Raw genomic sequence first — 23,217 nt, 5'->3', positions numbered from 1 at the left:
AAAAAGCAATCCAACCCCTTCTTAAAAGGACCTAATGTATCAGCCTGTACAACTGATTCAGGGAGAGAATTCCACATCTTCATCTTATATATTTATACATAGTTATCATATCTCCCCTTAAGCGCCTCTTCTCCAGCATGAACATCCCCAATTTGGCCAGTCTTTCCTCATAGCTAAGATTTTCAATACCTTTTACCAGCTTAGTTGCCCTTCTCTGTACCCTCTCTAATACAATAATGTCCTGTTTGAGTGATGGAGACCAAAACTGTACGGCATATTCTAGATGGGGCCTTACAAGTGCTCTATACAGTGGAAGAATGACCCCCTCCTCCCTTGACTCTATGCCCCTTTTAATACAGCTCAAGACCTTATTTGCCCTTGATGCTGCTGACTGGCATTGCTTGCTACAGCCAAGTTTATCATCTATAAGGACTCCAAGGTCCTTTACCATAACGGATTTGCCTAGTGCAGTCCCATTAAGGGTATAAGTGGCTTGGATATTCTTACATCCCAGGTGCATGACATTTATCAACATTGAATCTCATTTGCCACTTAGCTGCCCAGATTGCCAGTTTGTCAAGATCGTGTTGCAAGGATGCCACATCCTGGATTGAATTAATTGGGCTGGATAGTTTTGTGTCATCTGCAAACACTGATACATTACTTACAATACCACCCCCTAAGTCATTAATGAACAAGTTAAATAAAAGTGGACCCAATACTGAGCCCTGGGGGACCCCACTAAGAACCTTACTCCAAGTAGAGAATGTCCCATTAACAACCACCCTCTGTACCCGATCCTGTAGCCAGTTTCCTATCCACGTGCAAACGACTTCATTAAGCCCAACAGACCTTAGTTTAGAAAGCAGTCGTTTGTGGGGCACAGTATCAAACACGTTGGCAAAATCCAAATAGATCACATCTACTGCCCCCCCACTGTCCAGCATCTTACTTACCTCATCATAAAAAGCAATCAAATTTGTCTGACATGACCTATCCTTCATAAAGCCATGCTGATTGCTGCTCATAATGCCATTCACTAGGACAAAATTTTGAATGTGATCCCTTAACAAGCAATATGTTCAAATAATTTGCCCACCACAGATGTCAAATTTACTGGCCTATAATTGCCAGGCTGAGATCTTAATCCCTTTTTAAATATTGGAATAACATCAGCTTTTCTCCAATCCATAGGCACCATACCAGATGAAAGTGAATCTGAGAAAATCAGAAATAGGGGCTGGTCTAAAACAGAACTAAGCTCTCTTAGAACCCGGGGGTGTATGCCATCAGGCCCTGGTGCCTTGTTTACATTCATTTTTATTAAAGCTTTATGAATCATATCCTAGTCAGCCACTGGCTAGATTAAACTGAGCCATTAATGTAGCTATAAAGTGAGCCTGGGAACTCAGACTCCTCTATTGTATACACTGAAGAAAAGAACTGATTTAGCACATTTGCCTTTTCTGTATCTGCTACAACCATACTGGTACTATTATTTAATGGAGCAACACTCAACCTGCATCTTTTTACTATTAATATATTTAAAAAACTTTTTAGGGTTAGTTTTCACCTCCACCGCAATTAACTCTTCATTTTCTTTCTTGGCCTTCTGGATTGCTGATTTACAACATTTATTACAGTGTTTATATTCATTAAATGCAGCTTCTGTCCCAACAGATTTGTCAATTTAAATGCCTTTCTCTTCTTTCCTATTAACTTCTTTACTTCTGTATTAAGCCAAATAGGATGATTCTTAGAGCTTCTACATTTACTCCTTAAGGGAATATATTGAGAACAGTAATGATTTAATATAATTTTAAATGACAACCATTTCTGTTCTGTGATTTTAGCTGAAAACCCTCAAGGCACTACAACTTTTCCAAAATTCATGGTATTTGTTGCCCCAGTATATATTTGTTTTTTTGCACCAGACATTAAATGATATAACATTATGGTCACTATTACCCAGGGGTTCACTCACTAGCACATTTGCTATAAGTTCTGGGTCATTTGAGATCATGAAATACATGTAGATTGCAAAAGTGCTAAAAGAAGTACCCTGACTAACTTTACACCAATATATTTTGGGTTATTATATCCCTGTTAAGGGCTCTTGGGTGCTCACCTGTTTTCTTGAATTCTAGTTGTTTACTTGATGTCCCACAAGTTAAAGGGAATCTGTGATTTTTCCAGGAGCAAACTTTTGAGTCCCCTCTGTACAAAATCACTAATGTCTAGAGATTTGCAGGTGCATTGCAGGCCACAGGTCTCCCCCTTCTCTAGCTACACTGCTGCTCCTTTATACAGGTATGAGATCCATTATCCGGAAACCTGTTATCCAGAATGCTCTGAATTACAGAAAGGCTGTTTCCAATAGACTCCATTTTATCCAAATAATCCAAATTTTAAAAAAAAATAATTTCCTTTTTCTCTAATAATAAAACAGTACCTTGTACTTGATCCAAACTAAGATATAATTAATCCTTATTGGAAGTAAAGCCAGACTATTGGGTTCATTTAATATGTACATGATTTTCTAGTAGACCTATGGTATGAAGATCCAGATTACAGAAAGACCCGTTATCCGGAAAGCCCCAGGTCTCAAGCATACCTGTACTCTTATACAGAGCAGTTCAGGTGTTACAGCTTAGCATTTGTTTAGCACAGGGGTGTCCAAACTTTTTGCAACGAGGGCCAAATTTGGTGAGGTGAAAATTAGGGATGCACTGAATCCAGGATTCGGTTTGGGATTCGGCCAGGATTCGGCCTTTTTCAGCAGGATTGGCCCGAATCCTTCTGGCAGGCCAAACCGAATCTGAATCCTAATTTGCATATGCAAATTAGGGGCAGGGAGGGAAATCACGTGACTTTTTGTCACAAAACAAGGAAGTAAAAAATGTTTTCCCCTTCCGAGCCCTAATTTGCATATGCAAATTAGGATTCAGTTCGGGTTCGGCCGAATCCAAAATAGTGGATTCGGTGCATCCCTAGTGAAAATGTGTCGGGGCCGACCATTCAGGATGACATTCTTTGAACCATTAGGTATGAAGATCCAATTTACAGAAAGATCACTTATCTGGAAACCGCCTGTTACCGTGCATCCTTTATAGCAGGTCCCATACCTGTATTCTGAATGCACTGTAGCAACATATTTGCAAATTAAGTACGTTGATTGCACATATATGTTGTTAAGTGAAGTGAACTTACCACACTATAAAATCATTTTCTTGTCCCTCTTCTTTTTTTATCCATTTTTTTTCTTTTTTCCCCTTTTCATCTTTTTTCATTGGATGGATTATACACAATCCAGCTCCCCAGTGTAGAGCAGCCAGACCCTTACTGCCAGGCTCTTACTGTCAGACCCTGTCACACAGTTACCTGCCGCTTGGTTGAGGTTGAACCTCCTGTGCCTCCTGTTCCCAGCGCTGTTCCTGATCTCTCGCAGATCCTCCTCTTCTTCCTCCAGCCAGGCTTCAGCCATCAGCAGCTGTCGGCGATAGCACAGAAGCCTCACAAATCTAAGTCCTGTCATCCAACGGCAGCACAAGGCCCCTGTGTAAGAAGCCCAGGCCAGATGGAGCGCCTGTGTTTAGCGGCCCCGGCTCAATGGAGGCAGCAGCGCATTGGCATCTCCTTTCCTGTATCCCAGTGTCAGCCCAAGGAGGCCACGCACTTGCTGCTGTTGCTGAGCCCCATATCCAGGGTGCCCGCTGCCTCCGCTCCAGGTCCCCCTCTTTCCCTGCGCACAAACTTTGTAGCGAGTGATGTCCTAAAATGCTTGCCATGCTCCCTATCTCTATCAGTCCCCTGTGAGACAGACGGCAGCACAGCCGAGTACAAAGTGTGAGTTGGGCGAACTTGCTGGCAAGTGCCTATTGCGTCTTGTTGGTAATCCGGCCCTGGCTGTGAGCCAATTAAAAATGGACTGCGGGCCGCAGTTGGCCCATGGGCTGTAGTTTGGACACCCCAGGTTTAGCACTTCCTAGCTAAGTAAGAATGTTCCTGAAAAAAAGTATACTTTCTCATTTTTTGGGATCCATTGACTTCAATGCACAAGCACAGGAAAGATATCTGATTGCTAAGCATTACTGGACAACAGTAGGCAGATGGTGATTGCAGGTGCTCAGTGTAAATCTGCAGACTTCAGATTTTTGGTAGTCAGGGTGGGGGTGGTAAATGCAGACAGGCTTTCACTTTGTAGATACATGATTTGCAACCTTTACCCATTCACCTTCCACAAACAAATAATATATTTATATTACAGCTATGCTGTTGTTGATCAAAATGCAGTTTATTTTAACGTATATATGGTGGTGTAGGTGAAACAACTAAGTAATATTAAGAAAATAGAATATTTCACAAGTCATTAGAAATGGGGATATCAGACATCCTGTTTTCTGCTTGATACAGTTTCTTTAATCCCAATACAATTAGACATGCCAAGAATCTTAAATTGAAGAATGCAATTTTAAATAATCAAATAAAATATGATTTTAAGCAACTATCTATTATACATGAAACAGTTCAGGGGTATTTGTAAATGCTGTTGCAGTATACTAAAAGCAGTATTTGTCTGTCTCTTACTGCACTGGTGGGACTAACTGAATTTTATGTCTTCAAGCCAATACTCCATTTGTCAAAATACCTTGTATGCTTTTTCAGCTGGCTTTCAATACATTCATTGATATGTCAGAACTGGCAGTGCATGGGCTAGCCAGATACTGCTTTCAGTAGCAGTTATGTTTTCAAATACAGGTAAAGGATCCGTTATCCGTAAACCCCTTATACAGAAAACTCTGAATTATGGGAATGCCATCTTCATGGACTCCATTTTAATCAAATAATTCTTATTTTCTCTGTAATAATAAAACAGTACATTGTATTTGATCCCAACTAAGATATAATTAATCCATATTGGAACAAAACCAAGGTTATATATAAAGTTCATTTGGGAACAAATACACATTTATACAAAGTACTCTATGACATATGATCACTTTGCATGCTTGCCTGTATTTTCATCATCTTCAGAACACGTGCTTGAATGCTCTCAATTTAAATTAATGGGGTAATGTACGGCGTGGCATATTTACCTGGCCAGATTGTGAAAGCCGGTAGAGACAATTTTGGGCAATATCTTTTGGATTTATTTCTTTGTTTCGTCAGTATGAAGGACAGAGCGGCAAGTCCCCAAAGTGTTGAAGAGCGGAGAATACATGCAGCTCTGGGTTATCCACATCCTATTCTCTGTAGAGCTCATTAAGGTTGATTTTCAGGGAAGAAGGCTTGACTGGACTTGAACAGCATGCTGATATTCTGGAAGCTCATATAACCAAGCTGTATTCTCGGTGATTTATGATAAACTTAGCGGTGAAAGTCTGGATGAGACATTTTACCATAGAGGGTTTTTTTTTTTTTTTTTTTTAAAAAAAACAAACCGCTTCCCATCTATAAACAAGGTGCTGATTGCTTGTTTCTTTTGCCCGCAAGGCTTTCTGTAACTGCTGAATTTATAATGTCATAATACATTATTTTTTGACATTGCCCCCATGTCTTTAGTAAAACAACACAAACAAGTATCTTGATTACTTTTAATGTCACACAGGATTTTCAGGTGTCAACCTTTCTTTGCTATAGTAACGAGAAATTAGGCTTTTAAAGTTATGTAAGACAATCTGAACGTTAAAAAATGTTAAGTGCTGAATTTCTTGCCATCTTTTAAGTATGTGTCTAATATTATGTATGTTCAGGCATTTAAAGCTATGGTGGCATCCTAGATGGGTTTCAGGTACCTTGAGAATGTAGCAGATTAGGGTTATATGGATAAAGGTCACAACACCTGCACTTTCTATTCTGTAGCTTTACAGATACTATCCTCACACCGTTGTTCCCCTTCATTGTGTGAACAAGATCTCTGTGTTTATGTTTAAGGTGCTTTCATCTCATTAGGGAATCCATTGCACTTCAACAGGAGGTAAAAAAAATCCCATGTGTACATACTGTAGATGTACTGGCCAGAACTCTACAGAACTCCGTTTTTTCAAGTCAGTTCTCAGGTTCCATTCTTTGCCAGTGGCGTAGGTATTTAAAATATCCTGGCGGATGCTTTATGTTGCTTTGTCAGGTCCACTGCTATTATATGTAACATTCTCTGCTGCTTCATGTGTTCGTGCCAACAGCTTTCCTATTCTGGTAAGCAGTGGCTTTTTGTATTGATGCAAAAGTGCCACACATTTTGCAAGGCTTAGGCAACATCATCTAAACAAATAGAAGGGGTTAACGAGCTAGAAATGGAAGTACAGTTTATACATGAATCATTAGTGAAAGAACTAAAAGAATGGTAGCCTGGACAGAAGCAATTGAGGCAGAGTTCTCTCTGCTCTGGGATTTATCCAGCCTTATTGAGTCCTGCTGTAAGAAGTGTTGCCAGCTGTTCTGCTTTTGCCTGGATCATTTTTTTTTCTCCAGACAGCTGTCTCTGAAAGTCTGTATCCTTTCCTTGGATGCTGTATTTTCTGATTTTGTGTTCCCACCCACATTTTTAATGTTTATGTATCGGAGGGGAGCAATAAAACATGTTCAGAGGTAAATTTTAAAATATTTACTTAGCCCTCACTTACGGTAGTATTTTTAATACTACCTTTATAGCTCCCTAAATTGTAAATTTTATGATCTTTCGTCCTTACCTATACAATCCCAACACACATCTTCTGGACTGTACCGTACTATAGCTTTCAGCCAGTTTCAGTCTTTGTGTTTATATTCATACTTTATTTAGCAGTAAACATTAAGGCAAATGTATATATGTATATATTCTGCACAAGAGCTTTTTATTTATTTTCCATACATTTTTATGAATAGGTATTTGATCTATTGTGCTTTTGTCGTATATGTTCCCCCGTATGCATAGCCGTTCTTATTAGCACTATGAAGGGTGGGTAAAATCTATTGTGCACATTATTTTGATAAAGGCTAGATAGCTGAAATTTGATTATTAGCTTGGAAATTCCCAAGGATACCATAGAACTTAACACTTAGGTTAGTGAAACCTTAAGCATACTCAAATCTACATAGTTGGTTAACCCTAGGGAAGATCGCTGTATTTAAATGGCTGGTATTAACAGCTCCAAATGCTGAGACTTCAGAAACCATTAAAAATGGACAGATTTATTAATCCAGAGTGGTAGTTATAGAACAGTAATGATTGTCTCAATTCTCTCTTCTTGCATACTGTACCTATTGGGGAGCAGTGATTCAGCCAATGCTTGAGTTTGCTGCCGAGCACTCCTACCCAATAGATTATAAAGTTATTTGACCGCTCAATTCAGTTTAAAGGAGAAGTAAAGTATATAAAATAGAATAAGGCTAGAAATGCTGTATTACTAAACATAAACATGAACTTACTGCACCACAAGCCTAATCAAATCAATGATTTATGCTTTCAAAGTTGGCCACAGGGGGTCACCATCTTGTAACTTTATTATACATCTTTGCAAGACCAAGACTGTGCACATGCTCAGTGTGGTCTGGGCTGCTTAGGGATAGTTATAAATTATCAAAACAGCACAAATCAAATAATATCAGCCAGAAGCGAAACAGCAATAATTAGAATATGCAGACTGTACTGGGTCCTGTGTTGTCATGTAATCTAATGTGGATTTTATAGTTTTTGTATTGTTTAATACAAACTTTCTCCAACTCTGCAGAACCAGTGGCTGCAGCAAAATAATCCTCCAAATAGAATCCCAGTTTATCTGTTAAAATCTTGCTCCATGATCTTTGTCCCTGCAGCTGGAGTTGGAGACAGTAAGGGGAATGTAAAGGCAAAAATAAAATCCAATACAATTCTCTACACAGTCGCCAACTGCTCTACAGGGAAACGAACAAAGCTGTTTGAGTTCTGCATGGCTGGGAAGTAAGAGGGGGCTCCCCCTGCTGTTTATAAGTATGATTGTTTCCCTGCAGAGCAGTTAGGGACCGTCTGACAAATCATATCCACGGCAGTAAATGAAGGGAGAATCTCACTGCATACAGTCAGGTTTATTATATAAAAAAAAAAACGGTACAAATGTTTTAATCAAAGTATAATGGACATAGGTTTCTTTTTCATTAAAGAAAGTAAAAAATGGGATTTTATTTTTTTGCCTTTACATGCCCTTTAAACATATTCTGAAAAATTGATATAGGTACAAAGGAGAAACAAAAACACGGGAGCACTCACTGTTCCAATGCCTCACACTGTGCTGCAAATGTGTAGAGCGCTTCTCGTAGCGTAAAGTCCAATAGAAAAATCTTCAAGACACGGAGCACTCGCGGGGGTAAAAACACTAGTTTATTAATTCAACTTGTTTAAAATCATGGAGCGCACAAACTTAACACGCTTGATGCGTTTAGTGGACCAAACCACTTCGTCATAAGCATAATTAGATACAGGTATCTGGTTTGTTACATTTATTAATAACCACTTTTCTGCCTGTCACGAACATTGGGACAAATATTAAACTGCTGGGAATCTCATTTCAATTAATAAATGAGTCCTAGAACTAAAGCCTAACATTGAATATGGATTAAATGAAGCCATATTTATTTTTATACTCAAATTACAGCACCACCCCAAAGGTTAAGCAGCTATATAGCACTAATGATCCAGGCCTTTAAAATTGTCCACAGGCACTCACCATCTTGAATCTCCTTTTGAGTGTCAGTGGCATACACATGCTCAGAGTGCTCTGGGCTGTTGTTGAGATACAAAGCTTAGGGTTTATCAGAAATCATCAAACAGAAAGTGGATGCTACAGAGCACACTTCCCTTCGGATGTAAATTGTATTGGTTTCTTAGCTGTTGGCTAATCTGCTATGCATTGTACCTTTTCTATTCTACAACACATATGTACTGTATTCAGTATATTGTGTAGTCAGTCCCTATTCTCAGGAAACAGCAACCCAGAACATGTGATGTGAATCAACAGAAAAGCAGATGGGGAGCTGTGTAGGACATGTTCTAAGGCACAGATCTTAACTGATAAAGGGCTGTGTTGCTTAGATTTTGTCCAGAAACCCATAACCTTTAGTGTAGCATCTATAACCTACTTCTTTGTCGTTCTCCTTTAAATGTAAATGGTAAAAGTGTTCATTGGAGCAAGTTTACATCAATTTGATATTTTAGCTTAGATCACATTTACCCAAAATACATTTTATGTGAAATTTGAATTTTTTGTGTTGTAATTTTACTTTTAGCTCCAGAACATTAGATGGCTACGCCAACAGATCCAGGTGCAATGCCTCACCCAGGGCCTTCCCCAGGGCCAGGACCATCTCCAGGTCCAATTCTGGGTCCTAGTCCAGGTCCAGGCCTGTCTCCAGGTTCAGTTCACAGCATGATGGGGCCAAGTCCAGGCCCACCTAGTGTTTCCCACCAGCTTTCCAACATGGGCTCATCAGATTACGCACCAGAAAGTATGCATCAGATGCACAAGGTAAGGCTGAAATAAGACCTGAACGGCATAGCACACTAGAAGGACATGTTTCACTACAATTTAAAGTGGACCTGTCACCCAGACACAAAAATCTTTATAATAAAAGTCCTTTTTAAATTAAACATGAAATCTATTTGGTTTTTTTTTTAAAACTGAAATGTTTTATTGATCTTCCAAGGAAAAGACAAATTTCAACATGCTATCACATGAGTTCAGTTACAGAGAATCATAAGATATCATAGTGAGGTTCAAACATGAGAGCAATAGGATAACATGCAATTTCTATTTTTTATTAAAGAATTCATAGCTGTTGTAAGCTCATTTAAAAATCTCAGCTGTCTTCAAATATTGTCTGCCCCTCTTATGCCTTAGGCATAGAGCCAGGGCAGACAATTGCTTTCAATTCAGCACTTTCTAGGTGTCACTGCTCTCCACATATTCCCCTGTTCTCTTCACTTTTAATTGTGTAACCAGTGCATGGGGATGGACATCTGGTTCCCCATTATGGTGCACAAACAAGATTCTGAAATGATACAAGGCTTGTCTTAATAACAGTTTCCACAACATGGCTCCTACCTGCTTGTTTTAATTATGAATTCCCAGACTGAAGGAAACAAGATTCAGATAATTGATATAGTGTAATTAAAGTTCATTTTACTTGACTAATGTGACGGGTCCCCTTTAACTTTAGTTTTACATTCAGCGTTTTGCACAGGTTTTTTTTTGCAGTCCCTCTGGTCAAACCTTAAAAGGGAACTATCGCTAAAATGAAAATTTAATATACGCTTCATCATACTGAAATAATAAGTTTTCTAAATACAATCAATTAAACATTCTGTATAGTTTCTGAAATAATCTTCATGTAGCAGTCAGATAGTCATTGACAGTTAGATCCAATATATCTTATGGGGGGGCTCCTTTTGCATAGATGATGTATTAGAGCTCACTCTCTTAAAAAATCTCTCTTAAAGGAAAACTATACACCACAAACAATGTAGGTCTCTACAAAAATATATTGCATAAAACAGCTCATATGTAAAACCCTGCTTCATGTAAATAAACCATTTTCATAATAATAATATACATTTTTAGTAGCATGTGCCATTGTGTAATCATAAATTTGAAAACTGACATTTTAAAAAACAAGGGCAGCCCCTTGGGATCGTATGATTCATGGTGCACACAAACATACCAAACAAACTATACTTGTTAGGTCACATGAGCCAATTAACAGACAGAGTTGTCTTTTGCTTCCACACTTATTTCTGTTATAGTTGGAGTTGCAGTATTTCTGGTCAGGTGAGGCAGCACACAGACCATCATGAAATGGTGGTTCAAGGCAAGAGATGTAAAAGGGCAATATTTACTTAAATATATATTCCAGTTTGATAAGATTCTTTAATATGCCACTTAATTTGATATAAACTATCTGTTGCTCAAGTATTCATTTTGGTGGTATAGTTTTCCTTTAAATCTCTTAAAATCTCCAGACGTGATGTCTCTCTACATGCATGATTTGTGCAAAAGGCAGTTATTTTGTTTGATTTTGTTTGTACTGGTATCAGTTATTTGAGTGAGCGCTAATACATCTGCTAGGAAAGGAAGCCCCCCCATAGAATATATTGGATCTAACTGTCAATGACTATCTGACACCCAACTGCTACATGAAGACAGAATGCAGAAACAGATTCTGAGAGAGGGATAGTGAAGATGAACTTGATTAGTTCAGATACTGTACAGAATTATGTATTGATTATATTTAGAAAGTTTCTTATTTCAGTAGGAAGTTTATATGAAATGTTCATTTTTGCGATCGTTCCCATATTACTTTACATTTTCATAATTTACAGTTTTTTTTTTTTTTGCTGTCCTCTGACAATTCAACTGTATATCTTGCGATTCCCAATTAAGTAACAACTTTCACTTGAATTTTTTGTAGAAATGTTTTGGATCTATACTCAACCAGGCCTTTAAATTCACACACAAATATTGCTTTTTCTAGCAGGATAAGCACAAGGTATACAGTATACAATAAAAGTGTGTTTTTTTCTTTCAAATACAGCTGCCCTTTCCTGCTAGGCATACAAGAGGGCTAAAGAACACAGAGTACAAATCTCTTGCCCACATGAATAATAAAAAAAAAAAGGCAGACACATCATAAAAGCCATCTTCCCTGCAGTGTTTGTTGGAACATGCCCCCGTGTTAAGATTAATAAAATAAACAGAGTATAGTGTAAATCTTGGAAATATTGTACTGAGGAATGCTGAATGTCGTTCTTTTTCCTTGAGCAAGCTGATTTTGGGTTGACATTAATTTGCTTGTTTGCTTTTTTCAGCAACCAATGGATAACATGCATGAGAAAGGAATGAGTGATGATTTGCACTGTGGTACCATGAAAAGTTCAAGCATGAGACCTCCTCACACAGGAATGGGACCCCCACAGAGCCCAATGGATCAGCACAGTCAAGGTATTGGTAGTGGTGAAACAGAGAGACCAAGGATGTTACTGAGACAAAGACAAGGAAATCAAGGGAACTCTGAAACATAGTTATATGTATTCTGTCATCAGAGCCCACATGAGTTTAATTAATATTTTGGGCATAACTGCTATGATTAGAGCAATTATAATATTTTCTTGTCACTATCTCTTCTAAAAGTCTTTTCCTTAGTCTTTATTACAGATTCATTTTTCCTGTCATCATGGCCTAATTGCTTGTGTACCCTGTGGGATTGATTACCTATATGCTCTAAATTTTTTATTAAATCTAAAATAAATTCAGTTATTTAAATGATACAGCCAGATACCATTTTTTTCATAATGCCAGTATACTGTAGGTGCATTTTTAACTGTTTACTTCCTTAGCATTAAATTATAAAAACAATTTGCTACCTATGGTATACATTGGTTGATGACCCTATATAAATGAGTGGAACTTAATATATATTTGCTTTCAGGTATATTTTTGCACAGACTAAAATCCTCTTTAGTATCAAAATTTGAATACTGTTTGGTGATTTCCTGATTTTTATATTGTCACATTTGACATTTTTTAGGGTCATGGAAGAAACTGCTGTAAAATGTACTAATAATTTATTATAATAAAACTATATTTTCATGTCCTGAAATGAAATAGTTTTGTGGATCGAGAGAGATTAATACAAATCCCATCTAGAAAATACATTGTCTCCAGTGCTCAAAATAGATCGTATTGAACTAAAGGGAGTGTAGAGAGCAACTAAGTTGATATATCAATAGTTCCAAGCTGTGGAACTAGTCTTCCTAGTGGGTACCTAAACTGAGGGACAATTAGGGGGGAATCTTTTTTTTTTTTTTTTTCTCCAAACTTATTTTTGTTTAACATGGCAAGAAAACGTGGCCACAGTGCTTAGGTTAAGCTGGTCACAGACGCAAAGATCCGATCGTACGAATCAATGTACGATCGCACTTTCCCATCTCCCGACCTGCCACTAACCATTCAGATCAAAGTCTTACCATTTCGACCAAATAAAGTAGTAAAGAACAGATCAGCCGATGTTCTGCCCCTGACAGCAATCGTAGAATAGACAAAGCTAGTGACAGTCTCCCACTGAAAATCGGCAATACACGGAGAGATATTATCGGCAGCCGACAGAAATTTTCTAACCTGTCTGATCGACCAAACGACCCATCTCCGCCAGACGAAAAATGTCGGGACTCTCCACACACGGCCTGAATCCTTGATTCGTACGATGAGATTGTTGCGTCTATGGCCAGCTTTAGTGATATCATTGGACAAGCATTTGGACTCCTGTGTTTTTTGATGGCTGGTAGTGGGGGCTCTTTTTGGAGTGGATATGTCTGTATGACTTTTAAATTAAAGGGCACCAATCATGACCAAAATCATTTACAAAGTAAATACACTATGTGAAAGTTCTAGAAATCCGATTCTTAAAACAGACTTGTTTGTATAATGTAAATGATCAGCTCACTATACCTTCTGCAAGATCTCCCCTATCTCCCCTGCAGTTCTAGCTGAGGCAGGCATCTTGGATTTCACTGGCTCCTCCTTCCTATATCTGCCCAGCCAACTGTAGCTCTGAAACCTTGCATATGCTCAGTTGAAATTCCTTGTTGCTTATCAACCCTTCTAAGCTATTTTCAAATCAGCCAAACCTCTGTGTTAGCTGCTGTTCAGTAGTGCTGCCACCTGCTGGAAGTTAGTGTGTGCCCTTCATTTGCATAATGACATCACCAGCAGGGGACAAGATAGGAAAATCTCCTGATGTGGAGGAGTTTACTAAAACAAGGCATTCTGGGTAGAATCTTACAAGCAGTGTTACATTCTGAGCATGCTCCTGAAATTTGCATATTAGATTCTCTGTTATAGTCACAGTATGGCCTCCCTCAGTGAAAGAACCCATTTGACAAAGTTAGGGATTTTTTTTCAAAAAAATTATATATGTAGTTTGATTGAACGTGTTTAGCTTGTACTGGTAAGATTGTTAATATGTGTTTGATTTTGGCTGTGATAGGTGCGCTTTAAGATAATTGCTAAAAAAAACATATGCAGCTTTTCCATTCAGATGTGTACTATGCTGCCAAATTTTAGGTCATTTATCTAAATTCGAATTTTTCTTATGTTTTAAAAAAAAGTCTGACCAAACTAGAATCCACAATTAACCCGTATTTTATCGAATTTTCCTGTGAACAATCCAAATTTCTCAGATTTGACGCATGAACTGTCAGAATTTTTCGAGAAATCAGCAGAAAAGCCTGAAATGTTCAGATTATAGTACAAAACCCAGCGCAGACCATAATATCTTCAAATTGCCAGTGACTTCTACAGGACCTCAAAAGGAGGAAGAGGGAGTATTTTCTGATTTAGACTATTTGCATCTAGTTCTTTTTTCCCACTAAAAATTCAGACAAAAGAAAATTGATTTTTCCGAGTTTCTAGCATTCAAACTTTAATAAATAACCCCATAATATGATCTCACTTCAGGGTAGTTTGAAAGGGGGAAAAGCATTTCTGGGGATACTGGAGAAAATGGGTTCTTTGTATTCTCCGAATCTTCTTTTTTTACTAGCTGGCTCTCTCTGCCCACACCTAAATATGTAATAGAGGGGATTTGTGCACAAAATATAAAGCACTTTGTAGTTGGTACTATTCTGATGTGGGAATGCAGTGTGGGGCACTAAAATGTATTTACTTTATACTGATGAAATGTAGGTGCCAGATTAGAGGAATTTGATCCATTTTTTCAGCAAACACCATCTAGTGCATTTACCACATTTTCACTCGTTTTAAATCATGCATGGATATTATCTGAGCATTGTTGTTCCTCTTTGAAATCAGCCCTCCATTTGGTTCAATGGCAGTTGTTTGGACATTCTATAAGCGAAAGAAAAAAAGAACCCCAATTGCCTCCCACTCGTACCGCAGTTCCTCAGATATTACACTACTTATAAAGTATTTTGTGATTGCGTGAGGGCAATCACTGAACGTTAAAAAATACTAATGTGCTTGGTTTGCACAAATTACAATTATATTAAAGTGCCAGTGCTATAAGAATTAATTCAGTTAAATGTACTTAGACTTAAAGGTTGATAGATACTCAATACAATTAATACTTTACACAAATAAATACATAATTAACCTTTTAATCCAGTGTATTATCCAATACCTTATATTTTCACCCACAATCAATCCAACCAGGAATTAATGAGAATAAAAATACTAAAGTGCTTTAAGTGCTAATAGGTTTATTGTAAGGTCGCAATTACTAAAATTTCATAATTGCTTACAAATTAATTAGTTGTAAAGTGCTAAAAAGTGCCAAGTAATTAATGATCAATAATAAATAGTGTAGTTGATATAAAGAGGACCGCAGTTAATGGGATAAATAATTTAAAAACACACAAATTGCTCAGGTTAAAAGGTTTCAAGTAGGAAATAGAAAATTGGAGAGGGTGGAGCTGTCCCAAAAGCTGCTACCTAAATTGTTTTCTATCCCTGGGACACCACAAAGATAAGGAGGACCTAAATTGTTTTCTATCCCTGGGACACCACAAAGATAAGGAGGAGTGTAATATCTGAGGAACTGCGGTACGAGTGGGAGGCAATTGGGGTTCTTTTTTTCTTTCGCTTATAGAATTAATTTAAATCTCTGACTTAGGTCAGACCTCTGCCTCCGTGGGTTAAATTCACTTTTGAAAGGATCACCTTGTTTTTGTAGTTGTTTGGACATGTCTTGGATCCTGGTGATTGTGATTGAAGTAAATGGGCAGATTCCTACAGAATTCCTAGAATTTAAACCCCAGGGCACTGCTAGCCATGGGAGTTCTGAGTGATTGTCAAGTGATTATCACTGGGAATTGTCATGTTAATGGAGAGATGATTCCGAGTGTTGTGTACGACTAGGTTTATTAAAATTTCTAAATTTCTTGAATCTCAGCTGAATTGAAAGCCGCCTAGATACATTACCAATATTCATCAACACGTTCTGTTGTTTTAGACGTACTAGTAGAAGTTTTAAATCTTCACTTCCCTTGTGCAGTTGCTGTTTGCAGTTACTATGTATTATAAACTGTGTGATTTTGTTTTTGTTTGTCATTGTAGGATATATGTCTCCACATCCTTCCCCTTTGGGAGCACCTGAACATGTGTCCAGTCCAATGTCAGGAGGTGGACCAACACCACCACAGATACCACCAGCTCAACCAGGACTAATGATCCAGGGAGAGACCCAAGTTATAAGCCAGCCTACTCGTGGGCCGTCAGCCTTTAGCCAGGTTCAGCTTCATCAACTTCGAGCTCAAATTTTAGCTTATAAAATGTTGGCAAGAGGACAGGCTTTATCCGAAAATCTGCAGCTTGCAGTGCAGGGAAAGAGAACTCTTCCTGCTGTTCAGCAACAACAGCAGCAGCAACAATCCCAACAACAACCCTCTGCTACTTATAGCAGGCCACCTAGTAAGTCAATAATTAAACCATTTTATATACTTTTCGGTATTTTTGGGTTCCTTGCACAATATCTAGTACCTCTCACTCATGCAGTATACAAAATGACTTTCTTAAGGTCTGTTTCAAACTTCTGTATTTCATAAGATTGCAGCTTTTAAGTGGATCTCATTTTATAGTTCCATATGTCTTTAAGTATAAATTTGATCGTAGTTAAACAGTCTCCAGTCAAGCTGAATCTGTGGATTCTGTGCATGCCTGAATGCTCTAGGCTTCTGTTTTGGGGTTATATAATACAAGGTACTAAGTTTGCCCAGGGGCAGTAACCCATAACAACCATTTAGCAGGTAGGATTTACTTGGCACCTGTTTAAATGCAAGCAGCTTATTGGTTAATATGGGTTACTGCTTCTGGGTAAACTTAGTACCTTATTATACATATGGGGGTAAGACTTTTGGGGTAAATATGTTCCAGCTTTGCAAACCTTTCAGGGGTGGTTGTCCATGGTTAGTTGTGTAATACTTGTACACCTCAATTTTCAAATAGAAACCACAACATTTTTTTTTTCTTCACACGCATCATTGTAATTTTAGTCTAGTTAGGGATTATTATTATACAATTTTCTTGTAATTTGCACCATACATTCTTTTCTTTTTAAACAAGATACCCAGTCATGCAGCATGATGATATCACCACTGCATCAGAAATATTCGGTGTAGTATATGTTGTTAAGTAAAATGAGTGCATTGTTCAAATGTTTTGACACTATATGTTCATTTTGCTAAATTATTACTCCTTTTTGTTCCACTTTTTGTTAGATTGACTTACATAATGCATTGTAATTGACTCTATTATTGATGCGAATAGAATAAAAATATGTATCGTTTTAAGGTATGGCAATGCATGCAATGCCTGTCCCTCCTGCTGGGGCAGGGCCAGCCACTGGAATTTCAGGCCATGTTGCGGGCATGATGCAGAAGCCTTGGGGAGAAGGTAAAATCATAGTCACTAGTATTTATTACCAAAGAGCTGTTGGCTACACAACAAATTGATATTAGGTTAATAGCATTTATAACATACTCTTGATATTACATGACAGTACTATTTTAATAATAGTATATGTTTTTGAAGAAGCTCTTTTCTACAGAAGCTGATATTATACTCTATTATTTGACGAGATCCATTGCATAGGATTTTTGACTCTAATTGTATTCTTGCATAATTACAAGTATCCCAATTAGATTGATCAGTTCTTGGGGTAAACCAAAATATATACGCCATTATTAGTTACATTTCTCTAGCATTGCATTTTGTTCACATGTCTATTATCACCATGCCAATTCTGGTGGAACTATAATTAGCAGGACAAAGTTCAGATCTGAATGTCCCAAATGCTCAGCAGAAGATTGTGGTACCACCACCAAGTGGAAGACCTTCTCCAGCACCGCAGACAGCTCCACCCTCTGTTTCTCTAGCTGGACCTTCTGTACCCCAACCAACTCCTGGACAGCCTGCTCCAATTCAGCTTCAGCAGAAACAGAACCGTATTAGCCCAATCCAAAAACCACAGGGCTTGGATCCTGTTGAAATACTACAAGAACGAGAATACAGGTAATAAACATTTGGTTTCATTGTAACCCCGCAATTGGGTTTGATTGCTGTAGCTCATGTTTTGGAATGACCTAATTTTTATCTTAACATTTACATTTAAATAATTTGCATGGCACTCTACTAGTAATAGTGATGTAATATTGATAGCACATGTATTTGATAAATCAGCTATATTTAGATGATATAAATATATTTGCATTGTTATTTATTTTTTCATGGTTTATTTAATGTATGTTCTGTTATTAAGTGTAAATGTATTCTGTTTGATCCCTGTAAATGGATTGAGGATGTTATAATTTAGTTGTTTGGGCACATCTACCTGTGTACTGCCAGCTTTAGTGCAGCTCATATTAAATGTGGTGCTGAGGTAGCAGTTAGTCATGCAGATTATTATTAACCATTGCACCTGAGAGTGTCTATTGAAATAACATAAAAGTCAATTTGAAGATGTCAGCCAATTACCTACTTTATATCTTCTCGTTACATACATGAGTAAACAACAGTAAGGAGGCAGTGGCTCCTTATTGCAGGAAAATGACGGTTTACAAATTCAGCAGAAAAATACTACAAACTTTGCATTCTCTTGAGCCAAATAAAAAAACTTGCAGAGATGCTGAGTCTGACTCTTCCTTCTGTATGTAAATTAATCTCTTTTTTCCTTTTTAAAATGCAAATTATGTTTGCTGATCACCTCTGGGCACGCACGCAGGCAATGCAATGTGTTAACCTGTGCTATGGCTAAGAACAAAAGTTACTTTTTTTAAAAAAAAAAAAAAAGGGTAAATAAGGATTTATTTACATGAGAATTTTGCAACATATGACTGTGCAAGCAGCATTAGCTGTTTTTGCAAAACACTTAATTTAGGGATGCTTGGTGAGTGTTCAAAGAGTTTGATTTTCCAGTAATGAAAGGCTTAAACACTTTAAATGCTGACTGCTAGGGTACCCACACTTTGCTGATGTCTACATTTATTGACAATTCTACTGTTCGCCTGGCCAAATCTATGGTAGGTCCTTAGCTTTTGGACAGCCTTGGGTCGACATGTAGCACAGTAATGTGAGGTTTATGGAGCTGACATTTTAACACTACTATACTAATAAAGCACTTCATTAAAGGCTATCATTTGTTCAGGTTTTAACTTGAGGACTTTCCTTGTCCTTCAAGGCACAATTTCTTCTTTGGCAGTGTGCTTATTTAGGAGACAGTTATGTCACAACTGTAAGTCACCAGCACAAATCCCTGATCAGTATTTTCTTGAAGGAAAGTAGAAAAGGCAACAAAATAATAATCTGGTGAGATTTTTCCAGTGCTACCCTATAAGAGTGCAGTGCAGTTCTTCAGCAAAATGGTTAGAATTCCTTTTATGTACTTTCTGAATTAATATCAGGTTCTTTTTTTATGTAACTGTTTCTGGCAATGTATATATGTATATTTTAATTTATATAGTGCTCCTTGAGGGCAAAGTACTGTACAGCAGAATAGACACTGGATACACTGAACAGACTCGCTGTTTCAGCTCTGGGGTTTGAGGAATTTTAATACTGTAATATAATGTTTACTGAAAATATAGCATCTCTTCAAATGAAAAAATAAGACAGCCTTTTCACAAGCACCCTGCCGTATCTGTAATAAGGCTTTATTCTGCTCTAATTGTAGCTGTTTGTGTGTACCTCACTGCAGATTTATTTTTCCTCAATATATTTTATAGGGCATTTGTGAAAACCATATATATTATATGCCATATATTATTGGCTTGCTTTTAATTAACAAGCCATAATGTGTGTTATTTGTTCCGTGCAGCTAATTAATGAGTGACACTGTTAAGAAGAATTGCTTTTAATGGCTAGATGAAATAATCATATGATTGTTTAATTCTATGTGACTTTTTATGAATGAAACTCAGAAACTCAGAAACCTTAAATAATAAAAAAATTAAAACCAATTGCAAATTGTCTCAGAATATCATTCTCTGCATCATACTAAAAGTTATCTCAAAGGTGAGATAACCCACTGACCACAGAATATATTATAAAGAAGTGCAGAAAATGATAGGTTGCGCAGCTAAAATTATCTCAAATACTTTGAAATGGCAACCAAACCTGGAAGACTTGGAAGAAAACAGAAAACTACCACTTGAATGTATAGAACAGGGGTCCCCAACCTTTTTTACCCATAAGCCACACTCAAGTATAAAATAATGCTGGAGAGTAACACAAGCATGCAAAAAGTTCCTGCGGTTTCAAAATAAGGGCTGTGATTTGGGTATTGGTAGCCCCTATTTGGACTTGCAGCCAACAAGAGACTCTGTTTGGCAGTACACCTGGTTTTTATACAACTAAAACATGCCTTTAAGACAGGAATTCAAAAATAAACACCTGCTTGGAGGCCACTGGGAGCAACATCCATGGGGTCAAAGAGCAACATATTGCTCACTAGCTATTGGTTGGGGATCACTGGTATAGAAGAATAACCAAAATGGCAAAGACTCAGCCAATGATCAGTTCCAGTAAGATCAAAGAAGGTCTAAAGGTACTTGTGAGTACTGTTACAATTAGAAGATGCCTATGTGAAGCCAAGCTATTGGCAAGAAGCCCTGGCAAAAACAAAAATGCATTGAAGAGGTTACAATTTGCCAAAGACAGTTTTATCAGATGACCCCAAACACTGAATTCAAGTCACAGTACAGTGTGAAGACAGTGGTGGCACAAGAATCAAGATATAGGGATGTTTCTCATACTATGGTGTTGGGCCTATTATTGCATACCAGGGATCATGGATCAAAATACTTGAAGAGGTCATGTTGCCTTATGCTGAAGAGGAAGTGCCCTTGAAATGGGTGTTACAACAAGACAACGACCTCAAACACACCAGTAAATGAGCAACATCTTGGTTCCAGACCACACAGATTGATGATATGCAGTGGCCAGCCCAATCCCAATCCAATAGAAAACTTGTGGGGTGACATCACAAATGCTGTTTCTGAGGAAAAACCAAGAAATGCAGAAGAATTGTGGAATGTATCAGGTGCCAGAAATTTGTAGACTCAATGCAACACAGATGTGAAGCAGTTCTCAGGTTATACAACTAAATATTAGTTCAGTGATTCAAAGGAAAGCAAAATCATAAAACATTTTTCAGTTTGAATGAATGTTTCAGTTTGTTAAGAAGAATACAGACGGTGCTATTTTTTGGAACAGCCTAATATACCCTCTTCTGTAAAAGAATAACACAAATTTGATAGATTTTTCTTCATGTTTTGATTTGGAATAGAATGTGCAGTGTTCCCAATGCATTTGTGTGTATGGACATAAAAGCTATTATAAGAATTTTGAGCTTTACGCACTTTTTAAACACATTGCTATTATTCTGAAAACAACTGTATACATAAATACATACAAATGATGTGAAAGTAATTCCTTTACTGGCTAACGGACAGGAATGAAATATAAATTTCAGAACATTCCAGATTTCCACAATATGGAAAAACGTCTTTTTCTGAATTGATAATGTTTGACAGATGCAGGTCTTCAGTTGTATAAATGGTTTTGTCGCTAAGATTTCTCGGCATGTTTTGGTTGCAGAAATGTTTCTAATCTATAGGACATATGTTTATTATTGCCTAGACAATGAACATGTTTAAAGTAAAAGCTCATAATCTCATTTCAGTTCTGCTGGTAGCCGGCACATGCTGTAAATAATTTCAAAATCTGTCTCAAAAGTTTTAAAAAATCTGCTATTTTTATATGTTTGTTTAGATCCTTACTATGTCTGTGTTTTGTTTCAAGGCTTCAAGCTCGCATTGCTCATAGGATCCAAGAACTGGAAAACTTACCTGGTTCACTACCACCTGATCTTCGAACGAAAGCAACAGTGGAGTTAAAAGCACTTCGGCTTCTGAATTTTCAGCGGCAGGTAAAATACCATGACTTCTTGTACATAATATGTTGCAGCTGTAGAAATTTTGGAAACATCATATCCGTAATCCACACTTTTTAAGATGGAACACTATTTTGTAAGTTTATCATTTTTGTGTAATATATCGTGCTGTACAAAAGTACTAACACTCTTGGTTGAATCTTTAATTTTACTCAAAAGAAAAAAGCCTAAGATTTTTCCATGATATTTTTATTTCAAAGCAGTTAAACTCCAAAAAAAAAAGCCCCACAGCAGATTTTACTACTGACATACTTTACTTTTGATATTGGCCAACCATATGATGAGCCCTGCATAACAATGGCCTGTATGTGAGGATGGCAGGAAAGAAGCCATTACTAATATATGTGATGGCACATCTGGAGCTAGCCATAAAGCTCAAAGCTACACTGTTCAGTTAGAAAATGTTGAATTTCTTTATAAAATATTGCATTCCACTTAATTAACAATTACTAATCTTTCCTCTATATAATTACTGGTGATTCTGTGTCACAGCTGAGACAGGAAGTGGTGGCATGTATGAGACGGGATACAACACTTGAGACAGCGCTGAATTCTAAAGCATACAAACGAAGTAAGAGGCAGACTTTGCGTGAGGCCCGCATGACTGAAAAGCTTGAGAAGCAGCAAAAGATTGAGCAGGAAAGAAAACGAAGGCAAAAACATCAGGTGAGGCATTTTTGTATTCTTGTTGCAGAATTTTGTGGAAAGTCGAGGCTTAGAAGTCTCTGGTACATGGATCTTACATGGTCATTTTCCAAAAATTCACGTTAACCAGAGAGAGAATTTCATGGATGAACTGAAGGAACCATTATGACATGTATTTGTTTACACATAATGATTTTTACATATTCCAGGTTTCAGTAAAAACTTATATTTATACAGGCTGCATCCAGTTTCTATGGAGAGCAGCAGTCATTTTCAGAGCACTTGCTTTAAAACTATCTTCAGATAAAAGACTTAAAACAAAATGACCCCCCCTGTTTACTTGCCAATCCCTATACTTATCATAGTTCTACATCTGCAAATAGTCCTTTCCATGAGGCCAGAATCTGTACTAGGCAAACTTCTGTGGCAGTCCATGCACATTGGCTTGTCTTGTGCTAGAATCTTTTGTAGAAACAGCTATGGAGGGTCTATTGTGGACCCATCGATTGGCCTTTTTAAAGCTTTATAAAACAAATCTGTGTGTTGGTTTTCAAAAGCAAAGCTACAATTAGAGGATGACATGGACGAGAGATCCCTCAATTT

The 23,217-nt window shown here is 37.5% G+C and overlaps 1 protein-coding gene across 11 annotated transcripts in view; it reads left to right on the top strand.

Moving 5' to 3' along the window:
- The window catches only part of LOC432089 (probable global transcription activator SNF2L2), a 110,240-nt gene that overhangs the window by 17,274 nt on the left and 69,749 nt on the right, over nucleotides 1-23,217 (top strand). For 9 of the 11 annotated variants that reach the window (XM_018241616.2, XM_041580134.1, XM_041580132.1 and 6 more), the window contains 7 exons: nucleotides 9,241-9,479; nucleotides 11,816-11,948; nucleotides 16,080-16,433; nucleotides 17,313-17,414; nucleotides 17,783-18,032; nucleotides 21,819-21,945; nucleotides 22,462-22,635. In XM_018241616.2, coding sequence (XP_018097105.1) covers nucleotides 9,255-9,479; nucleotides 11,816-11,948; nucleotides 16,080-16,433; nucleotides 17,313-17,414; nucleotides 17,783-18,032; nucleotides 21,819-21,945; nucleotides 22,462-22,635 — 1,365 coding nt within the window. In that variant the 5' untranslated portion in view covers nucleotides 9,241-9,254. The remainder of the gene's footprint in view (nucleotides 1-9,240; nucleotides 9,480-11,815; nucleotides 11,949-16,079; nucleotides 16,434-17,312; nucleotides 17,415-17,782; nucleotides 18,033-21,818; nucleotides 21,946-22,461; nucleotides 22,636-23,217) is intronic. The other 2 variants (XM_041580136.1, XM_018241620.2) reach the window with 2 other exon arrangements.

Source organism: Xenopus laevis, chromosome 1S (assembly GCF_017654675.1).
Source record: "Xenopus laevis strain J_2021 chromosome 1S, Xenopus_laevis_v10.1, whole genome shotgun sequence".
NCBI lineage: Eukaryota > Metazoa > Chordata > Amphibia > Anura > Pipidae > Xenopus > Xenopus laevis.
The sequence above is the reverse complement of the archived record's forward strand: the minus strand, read 5'-3'. Positions and strand labels throughout refer to the sequence as shown.